At 38.1% G+C, this 27,740-nt stretch overlaps 1 protein-coding gene across 16 annotated transcripts in view; it reads right to left on the minus strand.

The window, feature by feature from the left end:
* The window catches only part of Tcf12 (transcription factor 12), a 311,137-nt gene that overhangs the window by 69,931 nt on the left and 213,466 nt on the right, over window positions 1-27,740 (minus strand). For all 16 annotated transcript variants that reach the window (XM_006243350.4, XM_039080907.2, XM_006243348.4 and 13 more), the window contains 2 exon segments: window positions 8,588-8,723; window positions 3,329-3,381 (listed from right to left, as the gene is read on the minus strand). In XM_006243350.4, coding sequence (XP_006243412.1) covers window positions 3,329-3,381; window positions 8,588-8,723 — 189 coding nt within the window.

Genomic DNA, 27,740 nt, shown 5'->3' on the forward strand with positions numbered 1-27,740 from the left:
GTAAAGCACTTGCCTAGAGTGCAGTGAGCCCTTAGCTCACTCCTCAGCACTACATAAACACAAGTTCTTATAGTCCAGAGTGACAAGCAACCCCTCCCAGGTCATAAAATCAAAAAGAGGCTATGTAAGGGGAAATTCTGTGTATCTCTAAGACCACACCATCCTTAGACAGTGTGGTCCTTAAACAACAAAGCCAATTAACAAACAAAGCTGATCAGTAAAAATGGAACTGGCAAAACTGTTTTAAATTTAATATTTGAAACAAGATATTTTTAGGAACAGACCAAGATTTATACTTTGATACTGAAAAGAAAATGTCCTTTCACATTATTTTAAGCAGTTCTTATGGACCTGCAATTGAATTAGGGTAGATTAGGGAGAATGGTATCATAGTAAAATGGCTGACATTGTTCCTCACACTTAGAAGTCCTGGACCTCTAACAAAGGGAGGCTGAAGGGATCCAACTGAACACACTTCCTTTTGTAAATTAAAGAAAGGTTGCCAGGGGAAATAGTTGCTCCAATCCCTGCCCTATGTCCCAAACTCTCGTTTACTTTTTATCCTAGCAATGATCTGCTATAGAGGAAAACCAGGAATACACAGCTGGTATTCAGAGATTAGGGAAGGGAGGCTAAGGAATCCCAAAGGGAAAGGAAATTGTTGCCATGTTGAGGTACCATGCACACCCTTTGAACTCTGCTCAGTCCCAACAGACTCCAATCACCACAAGCCAGGACACTGGAGGTCTGTATTCAGAGCCGACCTCCCAATGCCCACGTGTACTGAACAGTGTCCTCTGCGTCTACCCTTGGGTAAAGGAGGAGGTATGCTATAGTAAATGTACAAAAGTTGAACCTATTATAGAATCTAGGAATGCTTTCCTTCTAAAGTTAGACAAAACATTTGTTTTTCACACTTCTATTCTTTTTACCTGCTGGCCCATTTGAAATCTGAATATTTGGCCGAATTTTTAGTTTTGGAAGTATGATACTCATTAATCAAATCATCACGAAATAAAACATGTACATTCATGCTCATTTTCTGCAGTCTCTTCTTTTATAATCTTAACATCAAAGGTTTGTAAAATTGTATATTTATTATAAGCAGTCAAATAGAAAAATCTAATTTTCCTTATTTGTTTTATTTAGAAGGGGTCTTGCAAAAGAGCCCACGCTGGCACAGAATATGCAGCAATCCTTTTGCTTTAGTCTCAAGTGTTGAGGTTATAAGCATATACACCACCATGCTCACTGGTATACACAAGCATATATATGTGTGTGTATGTCTGAGACAGGATTTCACTACACAGCCTTATTTGGCTTGGAATTTCCTATGAAGACTAGGCTGGCCCCCAACTCATATATCTGACTGTCTCTGCCTCAGAGTTTGTGACTAAAGGTGTATACCACAGAAGCTGGAGAAACACAATTCTTAATAAGTAAGCTTATCTTACACAATTTCCTAATCACTCTAAAGTTCCATCAAAACTTAGTAGTTTTCCTTTCCTGAACACAAAACAATATAGAAAAACTATCTTAAAGTAGTAAATGCTGTTATATTTAGAACATAAGGACAAAGGGCTCTGCAAAATCTCTTTCCAGGCTCCTCTGCCCATTTTGCTCATTTGCTTTTTTAAAAATGAAGTAACCATGAAATATTGACAATTAGCTTTATTTCCTAAAATTAATGTCAGGCCAAGAATAAAGGTGATAATCTTTTTACCTACTAATTTGTTTTTGAAGCAATGTGGTTCTGCTCATATTAAAATGTAATCTAACTTTTATTACTTCACAGACAAGCAATCACACTGCTCCATGTTTCAGCAGTACTGTCTACATGAGTATGACTTCTGTTAGATTATATTACCTACCTACCTTTGCACAGCACATAACTTTTAAAATGCAAATCGTACAAATATTTTTAGTTGCTGCTGAAATTCTTGTCTTCAGGAATAATGATTTGAGGCATTGCTCATTTTGTTTATCAAGCAGCTACTCAGCCTCTGTGGGACCAAGTGCTTAAGCAAGCAGAAATTTTAGGATGTTTGCAGCTGCAATTCAAACTTCCAGGTAGGCTGCAGGTTCAGAGTACATCCGGCCTACACTTCGTAATGTACACTTTGTAAAACGCAGATCCAATTGGAACTGAGTTTCAAAGATTTCAATTCAACTTTTCATGTATCACTGGAAAAGAAGGTGGGAGAAGGAAGGAGCTGGGCATAACAGAGAAGGTATACAAACAAGCAAAAGATGATTTCTGTACTTTACCCCTCACAAGAAACGAAAAGCTCAGGCCCATGCTGCCCCTTCTAGATTGCTACTTGTCAAGCAGGATATGCTGTTCAGTCCAAACTCTGATGAGCTGTGACTCATCTGGCAGCACCTGCGCCCATGTGTTAAGTGTTGCCCAGTAAAAGCCTAACATCCATTTACACAACAAAGAATGTACCCTTTAAGACACAGGGCCTCAATCTAACAGCCTCACTGACCATTTGTTCTGCACACAGAGAATAAAACCCTTTCCCTTATTCTCACCAGAGGTTTTTAAACTACGGGTGGATTAATAATGTAAGTTTATCTACAAATACTTCTTCGGCTTCAAAGAGCAAGGATATTAACAGCACAAACACTCCTACAGTATTAGGTTACTACAGCCATTAATGATTGTTTTACCAACCTCTCCCAGCCTGCTGCATCAAAAGCTCTCTATTCTCAAAGGATACATTTTTGAGAAAGTAGGGAATCAACAAACTAGTTGCATGAAAGCTTTCCTGATGCTACACTGAAGTTGGGAAAGGCTTAATGAAGGCTTTAAAATCCACAAGGGCTTCACAATGAACATCTGACTTGGTGATTTATGCATATTAATAACCTCAGTCCTACTGAGGCAAGCTGAGCCGAACATGTCCTCCGAATCTTAATGTCTTTAGCTCCATTGGGATTATTACAAATGTAAATTTCTCAGATTTTCAGCTATTAATCTCTGTCTGTCCTCCTGTTCAGCAACATAATGACTAATTAAACATCAAAAGACCTGCACAGGAGATCTTCTTTGACAGCTACAGGCCTAGTCTTCTTCCCAAGAGGGGAATTCAAATGACAGAAGACAGGGAGTGACAGCATATGAGTAAGCTACAAATCACTGCACAGAAAACAAAAAGCCTAACCTTAAGTGTGGATTTATCTCAATCAATGATTTTGTTAAGCAATGAACAGTTACTATGTAAAGTATGCCCACTGGCACCAAACGAATCCACTCTTGTAACAAGTAAATACTCAATACTTGACATCAATTTGTTTAACATCAAATTAAAAAAAAAGTACTTACAGAAGAAGGTAGGCCAGGAGGCACCTTTCTTACTTTCTTTGCTTGTAAAGGATCTGAACATTGGAAACAAAATGTTTCATTAGCATTTATATTAGGGAAAAAATCCAAACAGACTTCAAATAAACCGGAAACTCCCCCCACCCCTAATGATTTCTCTTTTTTCTAATATTGCAACCAAGCATGGGAATACAAGAATGACAGTACTGGCCTTCAACTAAGTTTGAAAGGCAACAGTAAGTGGAGTAAAGCAAGAAGGAAAGCATACCAATAACGAAGGAGAAAGAAGTTTTTAAAGCCTATCATATGCCATTAATGTCAAAATACTTCACACATGTCAGATTACTGGAGGTGGAACTTTGTGCAACAGGTCTAACAATATTTTCTTAACAGACAAAGAGCAACAGATGAAGAACTAGGCTTAAAGGGATATTTTAAAAACTTAAAAGCAACAACAAAAGTCCCTTAATAACAGCAAATGCTATATTACAAATATTATGCATAAAATTTGAAGTAAAATTTAAGGAATGAAAAACTAAGGTTATAATAAGATCACGACATGCTACGAGGTGATGACAGAAAGCCAACATACATATCCAGTATTACGGGCATTTACTTTGGTAGTATGTGAGTAAAACTGAAACTTCAGCACTAATGTACAATTGGGACTTTTATTCCTTTCCAGGAAATGAACACACAGAGAAAGTATATCTCTTATTTTGCTTTAAATTTTGTGTGTGTGTGTGTGTGTGTGTGTGTGTGTGTGTGTGTGTTTGTGTACAAATAGTACATGTGCATATGTGAGTATAGATGCATGTTTAAGTACAGGTATCTTCGGAGTCCAAGTCCATCAGAGGATGCGGGACTTTCTGGAGCTGGAATTACAAACAAATTATTATTAAGCTGCCACATGGTGTGAGACTAAATTTGGTTCCTTTGAAAGAGCGGTATACTCTCATATCTGCTAAGCTCATAGCTCTAGATCCAAAGAAGTGTATTTTGAAGATAAATTAATATATATGAAAAAGACAATTTTCATTTGCTTAACTTGGTATTCTAATTTCCCTTGTCTATAAAATTTATAACTTTTCTACATTATCTTTTTGAAAAGTGATACACACAGCTTTCCAACCATAAACAAATAATGGATCAAATTCAGGATTTTCAGAGGCATTCACTGTTAGGGAAGGCTGATGTAAAACAAACTCCATATTTTTTTTAAAACTGCAAAACATGAGAAAAAGCATTTAAATGATACTATACAATGAAACATGATTTTATAAAGATCGAAACATATTTAAATTTGGTGTGTGAATTCTATAGCTGGCTATAAAGCGAAAAAGGCAACTTTATAAGCAGCATGTGGAAAAATATTTTACAATAAAAAGGGCAAAAGGCATTCATCATCATGGATATGCCGCCCCTAAGAGGTATCCTCCATTTCCTTAAAACAGAAATGCCAAACATAAACAACGTTTGGTATACTCTGTATTTGTACAGCTAACAGCCAAACTTTTGTTCTTGGTGACTGTTTCAGCAGTCTACTTTCTTACAACTAATTTCTTGAGCAAAAGCTACAGTTTTTATAAAATCAATTAAGGGAATGGTTTCTATGCATGGAGTTCTCTGGATAGTTTTCTTCTGTATCTCATCATTAGCAACATATCATTACCAGTCTGGGATCAACAGTCTAGTGTGGGGGACCCTGCAAACTGTGATGGAGAGTAATCTGGTTGTAGTCAACTGAGAAACTGTAAGTACCTGGGCAGGTCACTTTCACCTCTTTGTGTTCCAGGTTCTTTAGTTGCATGAAGGGGTGGACACCACCTCTCCTGTAAGTTTCATAATCTGTGGTAATCCATGAAATATGCTGGTTGTATTGCCCAACATTTGTGACACCTTGATAATGTTTATGCCACAGGGGTACACATATGCCTATGTATGTATATGTACCACATGTAAGTGGTACCCATGGAGGCCAGAAGAGAAGATGCCCCAAGACTGAAATTACAGAGAGTTGTGAGCCACCGTATGGGTGCTGGGAATTGACCCAAGTCATCTGGAAGAGCAACTAGTGCTCTACTGCTGACTTATCTCTCCTGTCCCACACTTAATTACTTTTAGCTTTTATTTATGTAGACCAAAAACAATTAAAATTAGACAGTTATGGTTCTTCAGAACAATTTCCTAAAGCATCTAAATTTTAGGAAACACTAAGATTGATGTAGGTCTCTAAAGTTCTTGTAAGCACTCACATTTTACCAGACACTGAAGTGTCAATGAGATGCTAAGAATGAGAACAGCAATGGGCAACATAACAATAATCTACTAACTGATATCCACACAAGAAATGCATAGGGCTCCTTTGAGCATCAAGAGAAACACCACATGCTGTACTCCATTTTGTTTCCTTATTGATAATCTAATGTTAACATTACAACCTCACAAAGTTTTGAAAAGACACAGAAGATAAGCAATAGTAATTATAAAGCATAGTCAAATTGAAGCTTTAATTCATAGAACATTTGCATTTTAATCCTGATTTAATGTATCCTTATTCTCTTCTAGTTATTCAATAGTTGGATTTGTTTGGTAACAGCACACTGGCAGGGATTAGTTCTTTGCCACAGTGTATCTTCAGGGTCTATGAAGAAGACACTCTTGGAGAGTAACCCAATACAGACTCCATGAAGGCTGTTACTAGGCTAACAAACTCAATCAGGAGTAACTAAAGTGGAACACAGATATGCAACATTTTGAAAAGTACCATTCTTTTAAAAAAAGGTTTGTTTGTTTGTTTATTATGTTCACAGCACTCTGCCTGCATATATGCCTGCAGGCCAGGAGAGGCACCAGATCTCATTAAAGATGCTTATGAATCACCATGTATTTGCTGGGAATTAAATTCAGGACCTCTGGGGAAACCAGACAGTTTGCTTAACCTCCAAACCATCTCTTCAGCCCAAAAGCTATCATTCTTTAATAACAAAAGGAATATTGGTCTAAACCATCAGTGCTGATCCTAATAGCACCCACACGTATTACATGACCATTCCTATAAAATAAAGACATCTATCAGAATTCTCTTCTGGATGTGGCAATCCATCACTGCACTTTTCCTATGTACCTTATCCAGCTATGCTTTTTGACTAGAAACAGCTCACCAAAATAGATGGTTTGATAGGGTTTATATTAGCTGGAGGCAGTCAACATATATTTGTGCAATCAGGAATTAGACGACAACATTCTCCTTTGGTTTACATTTACTTTAGACACTGGTCTACCTTCATTATAAACATGTTTTATATTGTCTTTACATTAACTTTTAATTAATTTTCTCAGTAAATTAATTGTATCATATACATCTGATATAAGATATAATTAATATATAAATATATAACATTTTTATATTAAATTTAGTTTTTGAATGTTAAAAAAAATCACTTTAAACAATGATGAGATGGAAAGTGTTACAGAACACACAGTAGCACAAAACAGACTGGTTTTGTCAGGATGGATGGATGAATGGATGTAAGTATATACACATGATTGACATAAAAATGAAGCTGTAAGGAGAAGTGAGTCTTTCTGCATGCTGCTCTTAACTAAGCAGCAGTGTCAGTGTACCAGATACCATTCTGTTGTCCACTTTCACATCAGTAAGTTATGTTCTGTTCCCTTTACCTGAATTTCAGTGGAAAAGTAAAGAAGTAACTAGTATGCAAACAAAGAAAAACAACAGCAAAAAAAAAAAAAAAAAAACCCACACAAAAAACAAAAAACACTGCATGCAAGACTCCCAAAAACCTTAAAATTATTCCCAGTGAGTGAACTACTAATGATTATGTGACAACTTCTGAGTCTTAATTTTTATGTTAAATTCAAGGTTAAAGTCCTGAACTAACATGATTATTGTCCTGTTGAGATAGGACTTTATAAAATCATCCTGTAAACCATTCCGTAATATCTTTATCTCGGTTAAAAACTAGATGTTGACAGTAGAAGATAAAAGTTGCTTTTAAGAAGAAAACCACTTGTAAGTTAGAAGAAGAAAACTTGGCTAATTCCTCTCATGGAGCAAAATATTGTTGTCTGCAGCAAAACTGTGAAAATTATGGTTTCAGTTAGGTGGTGCTGGTGTGAGTCTTTAATCCCAGCAGTCAGGAGGCAGAGGTAGGTGGAGCTCCGAGTTCAAGGCCAGTCTGGTCTACTGAGTTAGTTCTAGGCCAGCCAGGCTACAGAGAGAAACCCTGTCTTAAAAAAACGAAAAATTAAAAGAACTATGGTTTCATATAGCTGCCTAAACAAGACCTGAAAAGTGACATTAATAGACATGCTAACATCGACGAGGAAAAACCTCAAGGGCCTTACACTAAGAACTTCAAGGAGAAGAAACGCTCTCCTGAGGGGAAAGCGCCTCAATCAGTTATCAAATCCTAAAGGGTCAGCACTGTGATTATATACACAAAGGTAACATTGTATGGACTGACCAGGCTTTATTTAGGGATATACATATAAAACAACAATTAAACAAGGCCATGACCTTGAAAGCAAGATGGGAGTCATGGGATGGAGTGAAGAGAGAAAGGGAAGGAAGATAGAATTTCAAAAACATAAAAATTTATTTTAAATTAAAAAATGGTTTTAAGGAAGCACAGAATATATACAGCACACAGTGCTCATAGTGATGACAATTATGGTTTAAATATTGAATTGTCAGTCAAGGCTACTTATAGTTAGTTGAACCTTGAATTCAAAGTGAATGAGCTCTTTGCAACAGTGGGAATTCTGACAACTGCATTCATCATGTATCTAATGCATACAGGATGAGTATCCCTTACCTGAAATGCTTGTGGCTAGATGTGTTTTAGTCTTTAGATTAGAATGACCTGTATACACATAATGCAGTATCTTGGGGACAGAACCCACACGTAAAGACTAGGTTCATTTTTGTTTCACAAACACCTTTTCTACATAGTCCAGAGGTAATTTCTACTTCAGTGTGCTTCATGGCTGTGGCCCATCTCAGGAGGTGAGGTATAAAATGTCAGTATTCAATAGGTTTCATTCTTTAAAGTTCACTGGATTGCAGATTTTAGATTAGGAATACTCAGCCTGTATATTATTTGTATGTAAATACACCGTGACTTACAAATGATGACTTAGAAAGTATATTTCTTCTCATTAAAAGCACAGCCAGAAAGTACAGACTAAAGGAATGGGGGAACCTGGGAGAGAGGGTTTTCTGTGTTAAATACTCACCTAGAGCTACAGAATCATGGAGCGGTCTTCTTCTAGAACTTGTGGCAGAGAATGAGTAGTATGGTGTTCCAGGTTTTCCTGAAGAAGACAACTGTGCTGGGCTCCCGAGTCCTAGATCTTGTCTCAGGAGACTAGACTAGAAAACAAAGACAAGGAGACAAGTCATCTTGCTGCTAAAGACCAACCTCAACACTTCTGAAGAACCAACAATATCTTAATCAATATCTTGAAATTTACAAGAAATCAAGAAATACCTTTAAAAATCAATTAGGTCACTGGTTTTAGACTCTACTTATTTTTTTTTCCCTTCATCTTTCCCTTCCTGGTTTTTGCTGTTGTTTTTATTTTTAAGTGTTTTGTTTTATAAAGACAATTTCAGAATTAAGTAGACTATGACCTGTTGACCATCAACTAAAATGACAGCGAATTCCTGAGGTTATGGCCTTATGACTAGACTTGATTTTTCTTCTATTTTTTAAAACTCCAGAATTTTTAAGTATTTTCACTTCAGAAAAAGTGTTAGGGCTAAATACATAAATCTTGAGAACAAGAAGCTTCTTTCTTCCAGACTTCTCTATCTGGGTAGCGGTGTCTTTTTACAGATTCCTCCTCCATCTTTGTTGAGTAGCCTGAATCCTTGGGAGGCAGATATGAAGCATGTTTGATTATCACGGGATGCTAGAAATGTTCATGCAGATGGTCCACATATTCACACATCCTGTTTTGAAGGCTGGCAGAGACTGATAGATAATCAAATATAATCAAGTGTTGTACCAGTTCACAGAGTCCAACTCCACCAGCATGAGGGGAGACAGGGATTCCAAACTTTTTGGCCATCAGAAATACTAAGGGGTTTTCTTGACACTCCTCAGTCTGCAGCCGTCAATCTGGAGAAACTGCAGGACATTTTCCTGTAGGAATGTGGGAGTGTGTGTGTATGTGTGTAGTCCTGGCTATTCTAGAACTCATTCTGTAATTGCAGGACATTTGCCTGTAGTGGGGGGGGGGGGGAGAGGAGAAGAGGAAGAGGAGGGAGAGGAGGAGGAGAGGTGGGAGGGGGAGGGGGAGAGGGGAGGGAGGAGAGGGTTGAGAGGGACAGAGAGAGAGAGAGAGAGAGAGAGAGAGAGAGAGAGAGTGTGTGTGTGTGTGTGTGTGTGTGTGTGTGTGTGTGTTGTGTAGTCCTGACTATTCTAGAACTAACTCTACAAACCAGGCTGTCCTCAAACTCAAAAAGATCTATTTGCCTCGGCCTCCCAAGTACTAGGACTAAAGGTAGGGCCCACTATATCCAGCTTGTCTGTTTTTTTACTAATTAAGTGTAATCTTAGGGCTGAAACACATTTTGGTGACTAAGTGATTCTATCCTTTAATTATAGAGACTTTTAAAAGTAATCGCCTGGACTTTGCTTGAAGACTTTCATGATCATATAGGCAGCTGATTCTGTTTCCCCCCCCTCTTCTTTTGGATGGCTATTACTATTTGAAGAGTGCCCATATTTATATGACTAGTCTTTCTTGCCTTTTTCTTTTGTTTCATGACATGGAAAAGGGGGGGGGGATCATGCTTCTCATCCCTAACATGGTCTTCAGGATTCTCTTTCACTGTGCTAAGTTCCTTATAAAATGGCACAGAGCACAAAGTCTCAGATGCTCTATGGGACAAACCACCTACCATGTGAATGTAAGGTTGGAGGTGGCCTTGCCTCATGGCTCTTCACTCTGCTTCATGCGCTGTTTTATGCCCTCATGTCAGACTTGTTTACTTTATGCTTCTTGGTCTTAAGTACAAAACCTAAGATATGCCACATATATCTTAAATTCTTTGAAAAAATATATCTTGTTCTATTTGGCCCATAATAATTATCCACCCTGCCTTTTTAAGATTTGGAGTCTATTAATGGCATTTGCCAGGTTTCTTAATGTCTACGACAAAAAATAAAAACAAACAAAAACCTCAGAGGATGCTTTCAGGCAAGAAAAGATGATTTCCTCCAGCTTTTTTACTATACTTTCCTGCTGTATATTTAATACTCTGTAATCTTCATGTTCTTCGTAATCTGATCAATACTGAGCATCACAACATGCTAAGTTAAACTTGCTCCTGTCAGAAGAATGAGCAGAATTTGAGAAGCATAGCCACTATATTTCAGTCACTGCCTTAATTCTAATAATGATTTTTCATGATTTTTCTGTTTCAGCACTAAAAAAATATTACAGCATTACTGATAGAGCATAACATTAACTGTTGAAAAGTTCCCTAGCAGTGGGACTCAATCCAGATCACTGCCTCACACCTGAAGGACTCCCATCCCTACGGCCATCATTCCTTTCCTCTTCCATCCATCCACACTAAGCAGTAACTCCTTATTTTATCTCCTCATCGATGACAACCACCACTTTGCTTTCTGCCCCAGTTGACTTCCCCATTTGGGCTAGTTCATGCAAATGTAACCTGACTTCTTTTGCTTAGTCTGATGACTTTGAAGCTTATTAACCTTCTGTATGTGTGGGTGGTGATGACATGTGCACATGAGTGAGGGTCCAGTGGAGTCCAAAAGAGGGTACTGAAACCCCTGGAGTTGGAGCTAAAGGTATATCTGATTCAGGGACCTGGAAATGAACTTGAGTCCTTCCTCTACAAGAGCAAGTTGAGTCATCTTTCTAGCCCTTAGCTCTAAGAATTTTATTGTGAATTCCTTAAGCATTTCTAAAGAAATGGCCAAATTGCCTGCAAATAAAGATAGTTTTACTTTGGTTACTTTTCTAGAATTTCCAATGCACTGCTGACTATAATAGGTGAAAGAAAGTAGCTTTGCTTTAGAGAAAGAATATATGATGGGCTGTTTTTCATTGAAAAAAAAAACTTTGCCAAGTTGAGGAAGTTCCTTATTATTGTTAACTTGTTTTTTCTTAAGATTTATTTTTATTTATGTGTATGTGAGTTCACACATGCACACAGATGCCTGTAGAGGGCACCAGATGCTCCATAGACAGAGTTATAAGCACTTGTGAACTAGCTGGCATAAGTTCTGGAAACTGAACTCAGGTCCTATGGAAGAGCAGTGAACGTTTTTAATCACCAAGCCATCTTTCTAGTTTCCTTTTCTTACCTTCTTAAATGTTCTTATCAGGAAAGGATACTAGCTTGCGTTTTTGATTTTTGGGAGGGGGTGGGGGGCAGGATCTCACATTGGAGACCCAGCTGGTCTGAAACTTGCTATATAAACCAAGCTGCCTGCCTCTGTTTTGCAAGTGCTGGGATTAAAGGCCTGTGCCCCACACCTGGCACAAGTAGTAGATTTTTGTTAAATGCCCTCCACCCACCCTGAATCAGTTGAGTGATTTTGTGGGTTTTTTAGTTTGTTTGTTTGTTTGTTTTCCCTTCACATTATTACTGTGGTAAAGTAAGCTACGTTGATCAACTTTCCTATGTTAAGCCATTTTTGCATTTCTGTGTTAAACTTACTTGGTAACAATGTCTAATCTTTATACTGCTGTCTTCAGTGAGCTAGCATTTTATAGGTGATTTTTTTGTATCGAAATTCAAAATGAATTTTCCTTTCTGCATCTGTGGCTTTGGTATCAGTACAATGCTGCCCCTAATGGAGGGAGGGAGTGTTTCAGAAGCAGAAGCCTCCTTCCATTTTACTGGAAAAGTCATCAGTCTCTGTGAGCCTTTAACTGAAAAGACTTCTATTACCAATTCTTGTTTTCTTCTGTTTAATTCTGAGCCAGTCTTGACAGTATATATTTCTAGGAATTTGTTCATTTCATTTAGAATATGTGTTAGCAACTGCTTGTGGCATTTTCATTTCTTTCTTTCTTTCCTTTTTTTATTTTCATGAAGCCAGGAGCCGTGTGACTTTTTCACTTCTGATTCAAGTTTTTATTTAGTCAATCTAGGAATAAGTTTTTCAATTTGGCTGGTCTTCTCAAGGAGTCAACTTTTAAATTGTATATAATTCACAATGGTATAGAACTTTCTATATAGACCAGACAGGACTTAATTCTGTAATTCCACTTAGCCTCCCAAATGCTGGACATACTTTGCAAAGGACAGTTTTTACTTTGTTGCTGGTTTTCTCTCATCTTCTACTCTGTTGTGTTTGTGTATGCTTTAACTATTAGTTTCTTTTTATCCTTCAGTTTGGTCCATTTTTTATTTGTTTGTTTGTTTGTTTATTTATTTTGGTTCTTTTTTCGGAGCTGGGGACCGAACCCAGGGCCTTGCGCTTCCTAGGTAAGCGCTCTACCACTGAGCTAAATCCCCAGTCCCTAGTTTATTTTTAATTAATTAAAATTTTATGTGTATGGGTCTTCGATTTGTGTACAACGTGTTTGCTTTGCACTTAGGGAGGCCAGAAGGGGACTTTAGGTCCCCTGAGGCTGAAGTTACAGGTAGTTGTGAAGCACTATGGGAGTGTTGTGACACAAACTAGGATCCTCTGGAAGACAGACTGATGCTCTTTACCACTAAACCACATCTCCAGCCCTTTTTCCATTTTCTGGTTTTTAAAACTGCAAACTTAGGGTCTTATTTGAGTTTGCTTCTGTCCCTTTTGACTTTTGGTATTGTTGTGTGCCAAAAGTAGCTCTGAGCTTATGATTGTTCTGCCTCAGCAGAGTTCTAACTCATTTGATATGTTGCTTCTTTAAAGCTCATGTGACAGTGATGTAGTATACATGAAACAAAGTACTAAGTCAGCCAAAAGTTGTCTTTCAGAAACAGTCTTAAGAACACAGTGCTCTTCAGATTCCTCAAAAGGCAAATTCTTTTTCTGGCAAGGATGATGCATTTCTTTATGAAGTATGGAAGTGAGTAGAAGTTTAATTACAAGATATTATGGCATGTGAACAAAAAAGACTATACAGTATTAATGTAATTAATTTGCAATAATTATAGAAAATTCAACAGATACAACATTGAACAGCCTCGGAAAGGGGTGATCAGACTTAAAAAAAAAAAGAAATACTCTATGTTAAAAAAAGTTCCATAAGCAAAGATAAAAAGAGAGAAAATGAAAAATTTAAATGTAAACACCATACATCCTATTCTATCTATCTGTGTGTCTGTCTCTGTGTGTCTGTCTGTCTGTCCCTCCACAAACAAAACTCTTAGTTAGAGCAGGGACTTAGCAATCCACAGACGTTATGCATAAATTTTAATTACCACATCTGTTTTGAATTTTTTTCTTTTGCCTTTGACAGGCAGATGTAGCATTCTTTTTTAAATAGTAAGATCAGAATTATATGGAACGTATGATCTCCACATGATTGAAAGCACAATGCACTCACCTTAAAAATTTATTTTAATGGGTGTGCTCTTTGCTCAATGTCTGACTGACTGCCCTTGATATTTTATCAGTATTTTTCTCACACAGGAAGCTCTTCACTGAACATATAAAATAAATACATCAGATAGACATAATTGTCTCTTACCGGACTTTTAATAATGTTCTTGTTATACAATTTTTATGACAATCTTTTACTAATTAAAAACTTTATGTGTATGAGTGCTTTGCCTGAATGTACTCATATGTACTACATGCATCCCTAGTGCCTTCTAAGTTCAGAAGAGACTGTCAGATCCTCTAGAACTGAAGTTACAGATGGTTATGAAATACCATGTGCATGCTGGGCAAAGAATCAAGGTCCTCTGTAAGAGCAACAATGTGGTTAAGCTGTTGAACTATCTCTTATAAAATTTTAAACAAACAAACACTCCCAAAACATAAAACAAACAAAATGTAACCAAGCCATTTATCTCTCTCTCTCTACATAATTGTGTGTGTGTGTGTTCACGGTGTGTTTCTGTGTGTGCATAGGGCTGAGGATTGAATGTTCAAGTGCCATGGTGCATGTCTAGATGTCTTAAGAACAATTTTGTAAAGTTAGTTTTTTCCTTCTGCCTTTATGTGGGTTTCATGCAATGAACTCAGGTGAGGTCACCAGGCTTGCTCAGCATATACTTTTATTTGCTGAACCATCACACTGGCCTCCTGCTATACAAATTTTTACAAGCATATAAAATAATGATGTATATTGAATCAAGTGACAACATTTTAGTGGAAGTGAACTTATTTCTGAAATTACTGTCAATTGAAAGTCCTGCTGTGATTTCTCTATCAGCTGTGGCACTTTCCATGCTACCAGGGAAGGGTTGAGCATTAAAGCAGTCAGTCAGGCTGGCAAGCATAGAGTCTAGCTCTCTAGCACTTTATAGAACATGTTTTTTGACCCCCTAATATGAGGGCTCCAATAGTAGGTTAAAGCTGAGTTCAGAACGATCTCTTTGCTTAGATAATAAAATAAAATATCACAAATGAACAAACACGCACATAGGTTAAATTTGGCCATCTTTTAAGATGTCAAGATGGTTCCAGTAAAAAAGCACAAAATGACCTAAACAGTGAGGAGGAAAGTGCGTCTTCATGTTTGTAAAAGGAGACCAAATATACTACTATCTTGGAAACAGTAAAGGTGAACTAGCCACCCTAGGCTCACATTCTGATTGGGATCCTGGGCAAATGACCTATTTGAACAAATTGTTCATCTTCTCTCCATGCACACATTAACAATGGCTCTCAGCCACTAGGGGAAGCAAGACTTTACAGTGTTAAGTATGAAGCGGGGTCATAGAAGACTCACTTTTTTCTTTCCTCTGTAAGTCATTGTGGTTATGTGTGTCTATCTTTATGTATTAAGAAGTAAGATAGATAGTACTCTAATTTTCATTTCTTGGGTACAATACTTTGTGGTTTCAGGTCAGGTCTGTCCTGAATTCAAGCCTGTTGGTCTAGGATTCTCAATGGCTAAACTAAGACTAGATGAAGTGAGAGGAGACAACTGTCCATTTCCTCTAGAGTTCCCAGTGTTGTAGAGTACGGCTTCTGTAGTAGGATCCGATTTTTTTTTTAATTTCCTCCATTTCTGTTGTTATGTCTCCCTTTTCATTTCTGATTTTGTGAATTTGGATACTGCTTCTGGACCTATTAGTTAATTTGGCTATGGGTTTATCTATCTTGTTGATTCTCTCAAAGAACCAGCTTTTGGTTTTGTTAATTCTTTGTATTATTCTCTTTGTTTCTATTTGGTTGATTTCAACCTTGAGTTTGATTATTTCCTGCCTTCTACTCCTCGGGTGAGTTTGCTTTTTTCTGTTCTAGAGCTGCAGGTGTGCAGTAAAGTTGCTAGTGTAGGATCTCTCCAGTTTCTATAAAAGGGCACTTAGTGCTATGAATTCTCCTCTTAGCACTGCTTTCATGGTGTCCCATAAATTTGAGTATGAAGTGTCAATATTTTCATTAAAGTCCAGGAAGGCTTTACTTTCTTTCTTTATTTCTTCCCTGACCAAATTATCACTGAGAGTTGTTCAGTTCCCACCTGTGTGTGGGCTTTCTGTTGTTTTTGCTGTTATTGAAGACCGGCCTTAGGCTATGGTGGTCTGATAGGGTGCATGGAATTATTTCAGTCCTCCTGTATCAGTTGAGGGTTGTGTTGTGACCAATTATATGGTTGATGGATTTCTAGACAGATACCACATACTAAAGTTAAATCAAGAGCAGGTATACTTGCTAAACAGGCCCATATCCTATAAGGAAGTAGAAAGTCATTAAAAACCTCTAAATCAGAAAAACCCTAGAGCCAGATGGATTTAGTTCAGAATTCTACCAGACCTTCAGAGAAGACCTGATAGCAATATTCCTCAAACTATTTCATAAAATAGAAACAGAAGGAACGCTACCTAATTCATTCTATGAAGCCACAATTACTCTGATACCTAAACCACACAAGGACCCAACCAAAAAAGAGAATTTCAGACCAATCTCATTTTCGAATATTGATGCAAAAATACTCAATAAAATTCTTGCAAACCGAATCCAAGAACACATCAAAACGATCATTCACCACGATCAAGTAGGTGATGCATCCCAGGGATGCAAGGTTGGTTCAATATATGAAAATCCATAAACATAATCCATATAAACAAACTCAAAGAAAAAAGTCACACAAACATTTCCTTAGATGCAGAAAAAGCATTTGACAAAATACAACACCTCTTCAAGTAAAAGTACTGGAGAGATACTTGAAATAATACCATTAAAATCCGGGACAAGACAAGGATGCCCACTTTCCCCATATCTATTCAGTATATTACTTGAAGTGCTAGCTAGAACAATAATACAACAAAAAGCGATCAAGGGGATATGAATTGGCAAAGAAGAAATAAAGATATCATTAATTGCAGATGATACGACAATATATACACACACACACACACACACACATATATGTATATATATGTGACCCCCAAAATTCTGCCAGAGAACCTCTCCAGCTGATAAACATATATATGCGACCCCCAAAATTCTGCCAGAGAACCTCTCCAGCTGATAAACATATATATGCGACCCCCAAAATTCTGCCAGAGAACCTCTCCAGCTGATAAACAACTTCAGCAAAATGTCCAGATATAAAATTAACTCAAATAAATCAGTAGACTTCCTTTATACAAATGATAAACAGGCCGAGAAAGAAATTAGGGAAACACCTACCTTCACAATAGTTACAAATAATATAAGATATCTTGGGATAACATTAACCAAAGAAGTGAAAGATCTGTATGACAATAACTTCAAGTCTCTTGAGAAAGAAATCAAAGATCTTAGAAAATGGAGAGATTGCCCATGCTCATGGATTGGCAGAACTAACATAGTAAAAATGGCCATCCTACCATAGGGGATCTACAGATTCAATGCAATCCCCATCAAAATCTCAACACAATTTTTCAAAGACATGGAAAGAGCAATTCTCAAATTCATCTGGAAAGGCAAAAACCCCCGAATAGCGAAAACAATTCTTTTTTTTTTTTTTTTTTTTTGGTTCTTTTTTTCCCCGGAGCTGGGGACCAAACCCAGGGCCTTGCGCTTCCTAGGTAAGCGCTCTACCACTGAGCTAAATCCCCAGCCCCATGAAAACAATTCTTAACAATAAAAGAACAGCTGGGGGGAATCACCATCCCTGACCTCAAGCTCTACTACAGAGCAATAGTGATAAAAACTGCATGTTACTGGGACAGAGACAGGTTGATCAATGGAATAGACTTGAGGACCCAGAAATAAAACCACACATTTACATATACTTGATCTTTCACAAAGAAGCCAAAAATATATAATGGAAAAAAGAAAGCATCTTCAATAAATGCTGATGGTCTAACAGGCTGTCTGTATGTACAAAAATAAAAACAGATCCATATTTGTCACCACGCACAAAGCTCAAGTCCAAGTGGATCAAGGACCTCAACATAAAACCAGATACACTGAATCTAAATGAAGAGGAAGTGGGAAAGAGCCTTGGACTCATTGGCACAGGGCGAAATTTCTTAGAGCTCACGCTTTAAGACCAAGAATTGATAAATGGGGGGTTGGGGATTTAGCTCAGTGGTAGAGTGCTTGCCTAGCAAGCACAAGGCCCTGGGTTTGCTCCCCAGCTCCGAAAAAAAGAAAAAAAAATAATTGATAAATGGGACCTCACGAAACTGGAAAGTCTCTGTAAGGCAAAGGACAGAGTCAATAAGATAAATTGGTATCCAACAGATTGGGAAAAAAATCTTCACTAACCCCACATATAACAGAGGGCTAATATTCAAAATATATGAAGAACTCAAGAAGCTAACGACCAAAAAACCAAACAACGGGGGTTGGGGATTTAGCTCAGTGGTAGAGCGCTTGCCTAGGAAGGGCAAGGCCCTGGGTTCGGTCCCCAGCTCCGGAAAAAAAAAAAAAGAACCAAAAAAAAAAAAAAAAAACCAAACAACCCACTCAAAAAATGAGGTATAGAATTAAACCAAGAATTCACAACAGAGGAATCTCAAAGGGCTGAGATGTACCTAAAGAAATGTTCAAAGTTCTTAGTGATCAGAGAAATTCAAATCAAAATGATTCCACCTTACACCAATAAGAATGGCTAAGATCAAAACCTCAGGTAACAACACATGTTGGTGAAGATATAGAGAAAGAGGAGGCACTGTTGGTGAGATTACAAACTAGTATAACTACTCTGGAAATCAATTTGGAGGTTCCTCAGAAAATTTGTAAATAGATCTACTTGAAGACCCAGCAATACCACTCTTGGGAGTATACCCATAAGATGCCCACCATGGCACAGGAGCATGTGTTCTACTATGCTCATAGTGGTTGTGATAGCCAGAAGCTGGAAACAACCCAGATGTCCCACGACAGAAGAATGGATACAGAAATTGTGGTTCTACTCAGCCATTAAGAAGAGAATATCCTGAGTTTTGCAGGGAAACAGACAGAACTAGAAAACATCATCCTGAGTGAGATAACTGAGACCCAAAATGACACGCATGGTACGTACTCATTAATATGTGGATATTAGCAGGAAGAGGAAGAGGAAGAGGAGGAAGAAGAGGAGGAGGAAGAAGAGGAGGAGGAAGAAGAGGAGGAGGAGGAGGAGGAGGAGGAGGAGGAGGAGGAGGAGGAGGAGGAGGAGGAGGAGGAGAATATAATGATGATATAGTCCACAGAACTCAAAAAGTCAACAAGCTGAAGGCCCAAGTAATGCCTCAGTCCCACTTGGGAGGGAGAAGAAAGCAACCACAATGGGGGGGTAGGTAGGAGGAAAAGGAGAGGGGGTAGATAATGGGGAGAGGGGAACACGATCTGGGAAAAGTATTGAAGCCCTGAGGGCCAGCAGAAAGAAGGGAAACAGGAGACCTCAGGAGGTAGGAGGTTGGGAGAACCCTTCAGAATGTACCAGAGACCTGGGAAGTGAGAGACCCTCAGAACTCAAAGTAGGGGGGGATCCTAGATGAAATGCCCTACAGTGGGGAGAGGGAACTTGTAGCACTCTCCTCTAGTAGAAAGACAGGGCATCAAGAGAGTGATGGGGTTGCTATCCCACAGTCAAAATTATAACTTTAAATGTTTCTGTCTGAAAGAACTGCAGGGTTGGAAATGGCAAAGAGCCTGAAGAAAAGAAGGTCCAGCAGGACAGGCCCAAAGTGGACCCTTCAGAGGACAGCAGAGGACTCCGAGGTCTGGGTTCAGTCAGAGAAGATGCAACTAACTGTCAAGAAACTGGAGGCCCCAGAGAGTTTAGAGGTCTGGAGGGCTGGGTGGGGTGAGGACACCCTAGTTGAGACAGGGTGGGGGGAGGGCAGAGAGGAGGTTTGAAATGTGGAACAGTAGGAGGGTGGGCTGGGAGGAGAATAAAATCTGAGTGTGTAAAAATAAAAAAAAATTAAAAAAAAAAACAGAGAAAAGACAAGAGTGGTAAACCCCTGGAGGGAGAGGTGACAAGAGTCTGAATCTAAAGGATATAACAGACTCAAGCTATTATCAGCTCAAATGAAGAATAGAAAAAACATCACATGTTCTCCAGGAGTACATGCTCAGTGTGCACACACTGAAAGGTGAAATGTTAACCAATGAATCTTGACAAATATGTAACATGAAGTGTACTCTTTATCTACCTTTTATTTGTGTCCCTACTTTTTCAAACTAAAAGCCTTGAGAAGTTAATAAACAACAGCAAAGACTCAACAGTGGCATTTCCAATGTGCATCTCAGTAAATTTTACATCTTTTGTAGGTCAGGTGAGAAAGCCTCTTCCTTTGAACAAGATTCCCAAAGGAAAGGACTCTCACTAACATATACAAAGATGTCAACTTGAAAAAAAATGTAAGTAATTCCTAAATGACTCTTGTGGACAAAATCCTAAAGCTGAGTATCTGTGGAGGACAAACTGCAAATGTACACAGGCTATATGATGAAAGACAAGACAAACTTCTTACATGATTACTTGCTACTAACTAGTGCTGGTAAGCCTTCTCCTTCACTATAGACAAACCTGGACAGGAAATGTCCTATCGTCTTGTTTCACCATGGTCACTGATGCCAACAACAACAGGCTGTGGTTCCTCGAAGCTGTCTGAACCCCATAATAGCTGTTTCCGCAGTGTGTACGCTCTGTTATGACTTACATGAGGAAGACAAGGAAATACACTGGAGGCTGCTTCCTGAACACTGCTGATTGCTAACTTAGCCTGCTGACTACAAAGACCCATTCCACACTGAAAGAAATAAATACCAAGTTTAGAACCCAGTATCATCTGAAAGGACTTGACAAGAAATAAAACCACAGCCAATAAATGAATGGAAATATGATTAAAAACAGCAAAATTATAAATGCCTTATATTTTGAAAGTCTACCAATAAAATCATATAGTTTTCCCTTGTTACCTTAATTGTGTAGCTAACACCAAAGCAAAATTGAGCGATTTTACTTTTATTCCCCTAAAATAAAATTAGATCCCAGCTCGTATTATTGACTTTTCTTCCTGCTTCAAAATAAAAGAGACACACTATTGATTACTACTGATCTTGGCCTAGAGGTATCTTAAGCAGAAAGAATACTAATGTCCCAGAGGACAGAGATCCAGGCAAACCAGTTTTGTTCAGCCAAGCCGTCCTTTTTTATTCAGGGCAAAGTTAATACTCTGAAATGAGATAGCACTCATTTCTTATCACTAGGAAAAAACATTTTCATAATCTTCTAGACTTCATCTATAAAAGATGTATTGAACAATGAGTAATACTCAGTGAAAAAGTTATTTTTGGAACTGCTAAATCATATAGAAATCCTCTAGGATGTAACACTTTAAACTATATATGATAAATCAGTCAGTGAAAAGACTCACTTCTTTATATAAAGACCTTTAGGAATTCATGTGAGATACATCTTTACGGTTTCTCTCTTTCCTCCTCCACCATGGGCAACAGTTATACTAGCTCTGAACTGTGAACTTAAGAAAGCTCTATAAATTTAAATGTTTCGTAAAAGCTAAGGAGTAAAATAATGAACTTGACAAATATCATTTCTTCATGGGACCTCCTATTGGTTAGACTGGAAAAGACTGTAAATGTGATTTTATAGGAAGGTAAAGGAACACTTACACAAAACAATAGCTAAAAGGGAATCTTTACAAGGAGAAAATATATGCAGATGGTAAGTGTATGCTTGCTTTCTCAGACTACTTTTTTTTAAAAGCACTAAATGGATTGGTTTAAATACTTACTAAATATAATCATATTTATTGCTAGCTTCGAATTAAATAAGGGCCTAATTAGCCCTATGTCAAAAACTATAAGCACCAGGCTGGGTGTGGTGATTCACACCTGTGATCCTGGCTCTTAAGAAGCTGAGATGAGAGAAACAGAGCAAGTGTGAGGCCAGCCTCATCTGTAGAGTAAGACCCCATCTTTACAAAGATAAAAAAGTAAGCATCAACTTATGATTAAAAACTCCACTATCATTAATTTGTACTCTAGGAAGATAAAACTGAGAATACTAGAGTCACAGATCTCAGAATGTTTCTACTGCATACTGCCTATGCAGTGTCTCACACCATGTCTCCTTTACATTCATGAAATGGTGTACAGTCTCACTACATAAAGATAAGCCCTCTTCAAAAGGCTTGTCTTTTTGAGGAGGGAACATGCGTAAACTACACAGAGAAGAGACAAAGCACTACCAGGGCAACAGCTCCATTCTTGGTATTCCAAAGCCACCTCCCCTGCTGCCATTGCATGGGCAAGACACAAAACTATGCTCAGAGAAGAATTAGTAAAACATGATAGCACTGTCTCTTTTATATGTACTTCTCTTATTTTTAGAACAAAACAAAACAAGAAACAGTAGTTTGACTGAAACTCCATTTGAAGTTTCTCAAATTATGACATGTGACTACAGGGTGACCAAGAAATCCTTCCTTTCAAGTTACATTCAGTGAAAACTCTGAAAGGGTGAGAACTCAGAGCATACAATATATGGGACTTTAACATATCAGTCTGTTGATTTTCTACAAATGATTAAAAAACAGGCTGCAATAAATTTTAACTTTGGCAAACACTGACATGTATATAATAATTGTATTTTGATGCTAACTCATTTACATTGAAATTTCAAGGGTGTCAGCAATTATCCACAAGCTATTGATGAAGTCTGTCCAAGAATCTCATCAGACAGGGACACCCGTGCTGGGGGTTATCATCTGAGAACAAAGCATTGTGAATGAGTAATCAATAGAACTGCAGACAACGAGCCGTTAATTACGATCTCACAAGCGTTTTGTCTAAGATTTCTTAAATGCTTTGTGTAACCTGCATAGCTTCAAGCCATTACCAATACTTTGGACAGTATATTAATTCAGGATGGGGGGTGGGAAAGGACCATGTACAGAGAAACTGTAACAGAAGCCCAGCTGCTTCAAATGTCTTCTTGGGTCAGTAACACACTAGTTAAAACTAGCCAGGTTCCAAATCTTTAACATGTTCCAAATCTTGTTTTCTCAATATAAATTCTTGAAATTTTAATTATCATTGTCTATGTTTTAAATGTCATACAGGTGTGAGAGATAATGACAATCATCCTGTCACAGCAATTCACCCATTTCTGGCTTAAAAAGAAAATAAACTTATCTACATGTGTTAAGTTTTTTCTAAAGCATGTCAACTGAACAGCTCAAATTTTTAAATTTCCTTTAAGTATCAATAGCAAAGGGAAATTTTATTATCTTAGTAGTTAATTTTTAATGAAAACTTTAACCCTTTCTTCCAAACTTTACACCAGCCAATGAAAATTTATTAAAGTTAAAGATGTAAGTTGCATATCAATTAAGAAAAACTCCTTGAAGGACATGGTATATGTTGGCAAGTGCCTGCTTAGCATGAGAAAGAACAAAAAAACAAAAAAACAAAAAACCACTTCCTAGAAAAAAAGCTGCATGAAGACAAACTAAACAGTAATCTGAATATATTAAGTATTTAAGTAATTACAAACATGACAAGACAACTTTTCAGAGGTTGTGGAAGGTATCCCTACTTACAAAAGACTACTACAGGGATTTTTACAAAGGCATACTTAAATGGGGTTGCTAGTGACCAAGTGTGTTTTCTTTTGATGTGCTGGTCCATGCTGTATCCCAGGAACTGGGACCTCAGAGAGAAAGTTTAATGGTTCCAGTCAACCCATAGTAAAGAATGAGAGACACTGGAACACTCCCTGACTCCTAAAGATACCTCTTCTCAAATAACAACTTTTTCTGAATATTTGAATTTAGAAACTTTCTGTTAAAAGAGCCCTGTGATGCTTTCCTAGGAGCACAATAGTATTCTGAGACAACTTTTTCTTCAAAGCTTTTACGTGGAACCAATTTTCATTCAGTATTCCTGAGAGTAACACCTAACCCAATCTGGTGCTAGGTATGCAGTTAACATGTAAGAGTTACATGTAATACACACCTGGACGGCTACAAGGCTCTGAGTATTACTCTGGGAAATTCCGTATCTAGATGGAAGTAGAACCATGAACCTTGTACCAGTGCCCAATTCCAACACTTGATAGCACTGAGTTATTGCTTACAATAGTACACCTTGACTGGCAATGTGACTGGATTAAAAATTACCATAAAAACAAATTCTTGGATGTCTATGATAGTGTTTCTATAAAGAATTAACTAAAAAGGAAGAAATACACCTTCAATGTGGGCAACAACAGTCCATGAGCCAATATTCTATGTTGAATAAAAAGGAGAAAGTGGGGTTGGAGAGATGGCTCAAAGGTTAAGAGCACTGGGGGTTCTTCCAGAGGTCCTGAGTTCAACTCCCAGCAACCACATGGTGGCTCACAACCATGTGTAATGTAACTGGTGCTATCTTCTGGCCTACAGGCATACATGCAGGTAGAACACTGTACAGATAACAAACAAAAAAACATATAAATAAAATAAATGAGTAAATAAACGAATCTTTAAAAAGGAGAAGAGAAAGTAAACTGAGTACTAGCATTCATCCTTCTCTGATTCCTAACTTGATATCATGACCTGCTTTATCCTACTACTCCTGCCATGCCTTGCTCTTCAGGATGGAAGGCACTCTTAATTGTGATTCTTGTTGGTGGTATTTGATCACAGCGATGAGAAAGGTCACACAAAAAAATACTATTTACTTTGCCATTTCCAAGTGTTTAAAACTGACAATAATCTTTGAAACTATATTAACTACTTACCATGTAAGTTTTACTGTGTAGGTACAAGTTTTTGTATGTTTCAAGCATTTAGTCTATATACAAAAGCACAATTGTCAATTTTTAGAGTCAACAGGAACAGTAAGTGAAGGATTTTCATTGAAAAGAAATTCTTGCGAAATCTAATTCTCATTGGTGGAAAATCATAACTGTTTATTACCTGACAAATTAAGATTTCCCTCCCACAGAATTTGTTTTAATGTTATAAACTCATTAAGCCCAGATTAAATGACATGGTACTTTTATGTTTTTTCTAACTACTGTGTGTCTTGGATCCTTTCACATGCTACTTTAAGTGAGCACTCCCGAAACAGAAGTTGAACTTTGTTTTAAGTGATAACTGTGCTTTCCTCATACTTCTTGGCCTCTCCAATCCTCCAATCACCAATCTAATAACCCAGTCCTCAAAACAGAACAGTGCAGCGCAGTGAGCAGCAGAGTCCAACCTTCTCTGCGACATAGCCTGTACGGATGCCACCCTTTCTACTGCACTTGCTCTTGTACCTCATAACCTAGTATCTTGACTTTTTTCTCCTAGTCCCAAAGTTTAATCATAGTTTCATTTCCTTCCTTTGAAACCTAGAACACGAAGTCTTTTACCTCAACCATTCTCTCCTTAGCACTGACATTTATCAGAGGTTTAGTCTTAGGTAGATGACATAGCTTGGGGCTTTAACTTCCTCAGTAAGCAGCAGTGGCAATAATGATTGTAAGTTAAAAGAAAAATAAAGGTCACAATGCAGCCACAGCAACTTATGACCGACAGACCTGCAAATATGACCACTATATCAAATTTAATCATTGCTGTTTTTTGATGTGACTGACTGCCCTCCAAGCCAAGCAACCACCATCTTTGTGATTTCAGCTGTATTTCCTTGCAAAAAGGATTACTGAAACTGGGCTCCTCATAAAGGAGTGGAAAGGAAAGGGTCACAAGACCTTCATCTGAGTACCCCTGCAGTTCCCTACTACCGGCTGGATGAATTCTCCCTTAACTGCACATGGCTTGGGGGAGGGGCTACGGTATTTAGGTTTGGGAGAGAAGAAGAAGTTCCACCTATATGGCTATGGGGAAACTTCATCCCTGTGGCCTGCTAGGGGGAGAACCACCCACACACTTGCAAAAAACTCACCTATGCTCTGCATGGAAGCCCATTAACCATTATCTGTTTCCCAGAGTGAACTTTGTGAAATTATGCCTTGGTTTTTGAAGAAGGAAGAGATGTTTCTTGCATCTTTTTCTAGAGAGGAGTTTTAGTAAGTCTTTATTTAATTTGCTGGTTAAGAACAGAGTAAGAATTACCTGCATAGACCGACAGGAGCCGGATGTAGATCGCTCCTGAGAGACACAGCCAGAATACAGCAAATACAGAGGCGAATGCCAGCAGCAAACCACTGAACTGAGAATAGGACCCCCGTTGAAGGAATCAGAGAAAGAACTGGAAGAGCTTGAAGGGGCTCGAGACCCCATATGTACAACAATGCCAAGCAACCAGAGCTTCCAGGGACTAAGCCACTACCTAAAGACCCTGGACTCTGACCTCATAGGTAGCAATGAATATCCTAGTAAGAGCACCAGTGGAAGGGGAAGCCCTGGGTCCTGCTAAGACTGAATCCCCAGTGAACTAGACTGTGGGGGGGAGGGCGGCAATGGGGGGAGGGTTGGGAGGGGAACACCCATAAGGAAGGGGAGGGGGAGGGGGATGTTTGCCCAGAAACCGGGAAAGGGAATAACACTCGAAATGTATATAAGAAATACTCAAGTTAATTAAAAAATAAATAAAATGTAAAAAAGGAAAAAAAAAAGGAATTACCTGCATAGATAATGTGATATCAATAATAATTTTTGGTGTTCTGACTTAGACAATCAGAAAGCCTTTTGCTTGTCACCACAGAGATCAGAACAGATTTTTTAAAACATTTATTTTTTTACATTAAAAACTTATTTACTTATTTATTCATTGTGTGTGTGTGTGTGTGTGTGTGTGTGCGCGCGCACGCGCTGAACTCTGTTCTTGCTCTTATCAGATGTGGTATCTTTTTCCTGGCTGTGAGCAGAAAAATCCTTGATTTCCTCAATGGTGACAGAGTCCTCAGACTGAGTGGGGATTAGAACCAAGGAGCTTATTTCCTTTGATGTTTTGTGCATATATGAGGTGTATGTACACGTTTGTGTGGGGGTATGAAGTGTGCATGCAGGTGTGTGACTACTCCAAAGGTCAGTTGTCTTCTACAACTCTCCAACTTATTTTTTGATACAGAAGTTTTCATGAGCCTTGGAACTTACGTACTGGCTAGGTATCAATTGGCTAAGGTTCCTGGTAAATGGACTCCAGGTACCTGTTGATGATCTCCATCTCTCTGACGTGGTTATAGACACATGGTGCCATACTTAGTATTTACTTGGGCCCTGGGGATCCAAATTCAAGTCTTAATGCTTGTGTGATAAGCACTTTATTAACTGAATCATCTTCCAAATCCCTCCTACTGCTACTTAATATTAAAAACCCTAAGTTCTTTCTCTTCTCTACATGATGAAGTTGCAATCTATATTATTATTTGTAATATCTTCACTGAATGAGTTTTGATTAACTTATAACTATTTTGAAATATATTTGGTCCAGAAAATTCTATAGTATCAACTTTCTTGTTCTAATATTGTAATAATTCAGATGAAGGGGAAGGTACCTACAGTACATTTTAATCAGTTACTTTTCTACTGCTGTGATAAAAAGCATGACTAAGGCTCCTTATAGAAGGAAAGGTTTATTTAGCTTCTGGTTCCACAGGGAGAATAGTTGTTTATGTTGGGGAAGCATGGCAGTAAGTAACAAGGTATATTAGCTGGAGCAGAAATGAAGTGCTCACATTTTGAAACACAAGAATGAAGGAGAGAGCGAATGGAAAGTGGCTTAAGGGCTTGAACTCTTAAAGCCTAACCGAGTAACACACTTTCTCTAGCAAGACCACCCCTCCTGCACCTCCCAATCAGCTCCAACAACTGGGAATCAAGTTTCAAATGCCTGAGAACATGGGGAGATTT

The sequence above is a fragment of the Rattus norvegicus genome, chromosome 8 (assembly GCF_036323735.1).
Source record: "Rattus norvegicus strain BN/NHsdMcwi chromosome 8, GRCr8, whole genome shotgun sequence".
Classification (NCBI taxonomy): Eukaryota; Metazoa; Chordata; class Mammalia; order Rodentia; family Muridae; genus Rattus; species Rattus norvegicus.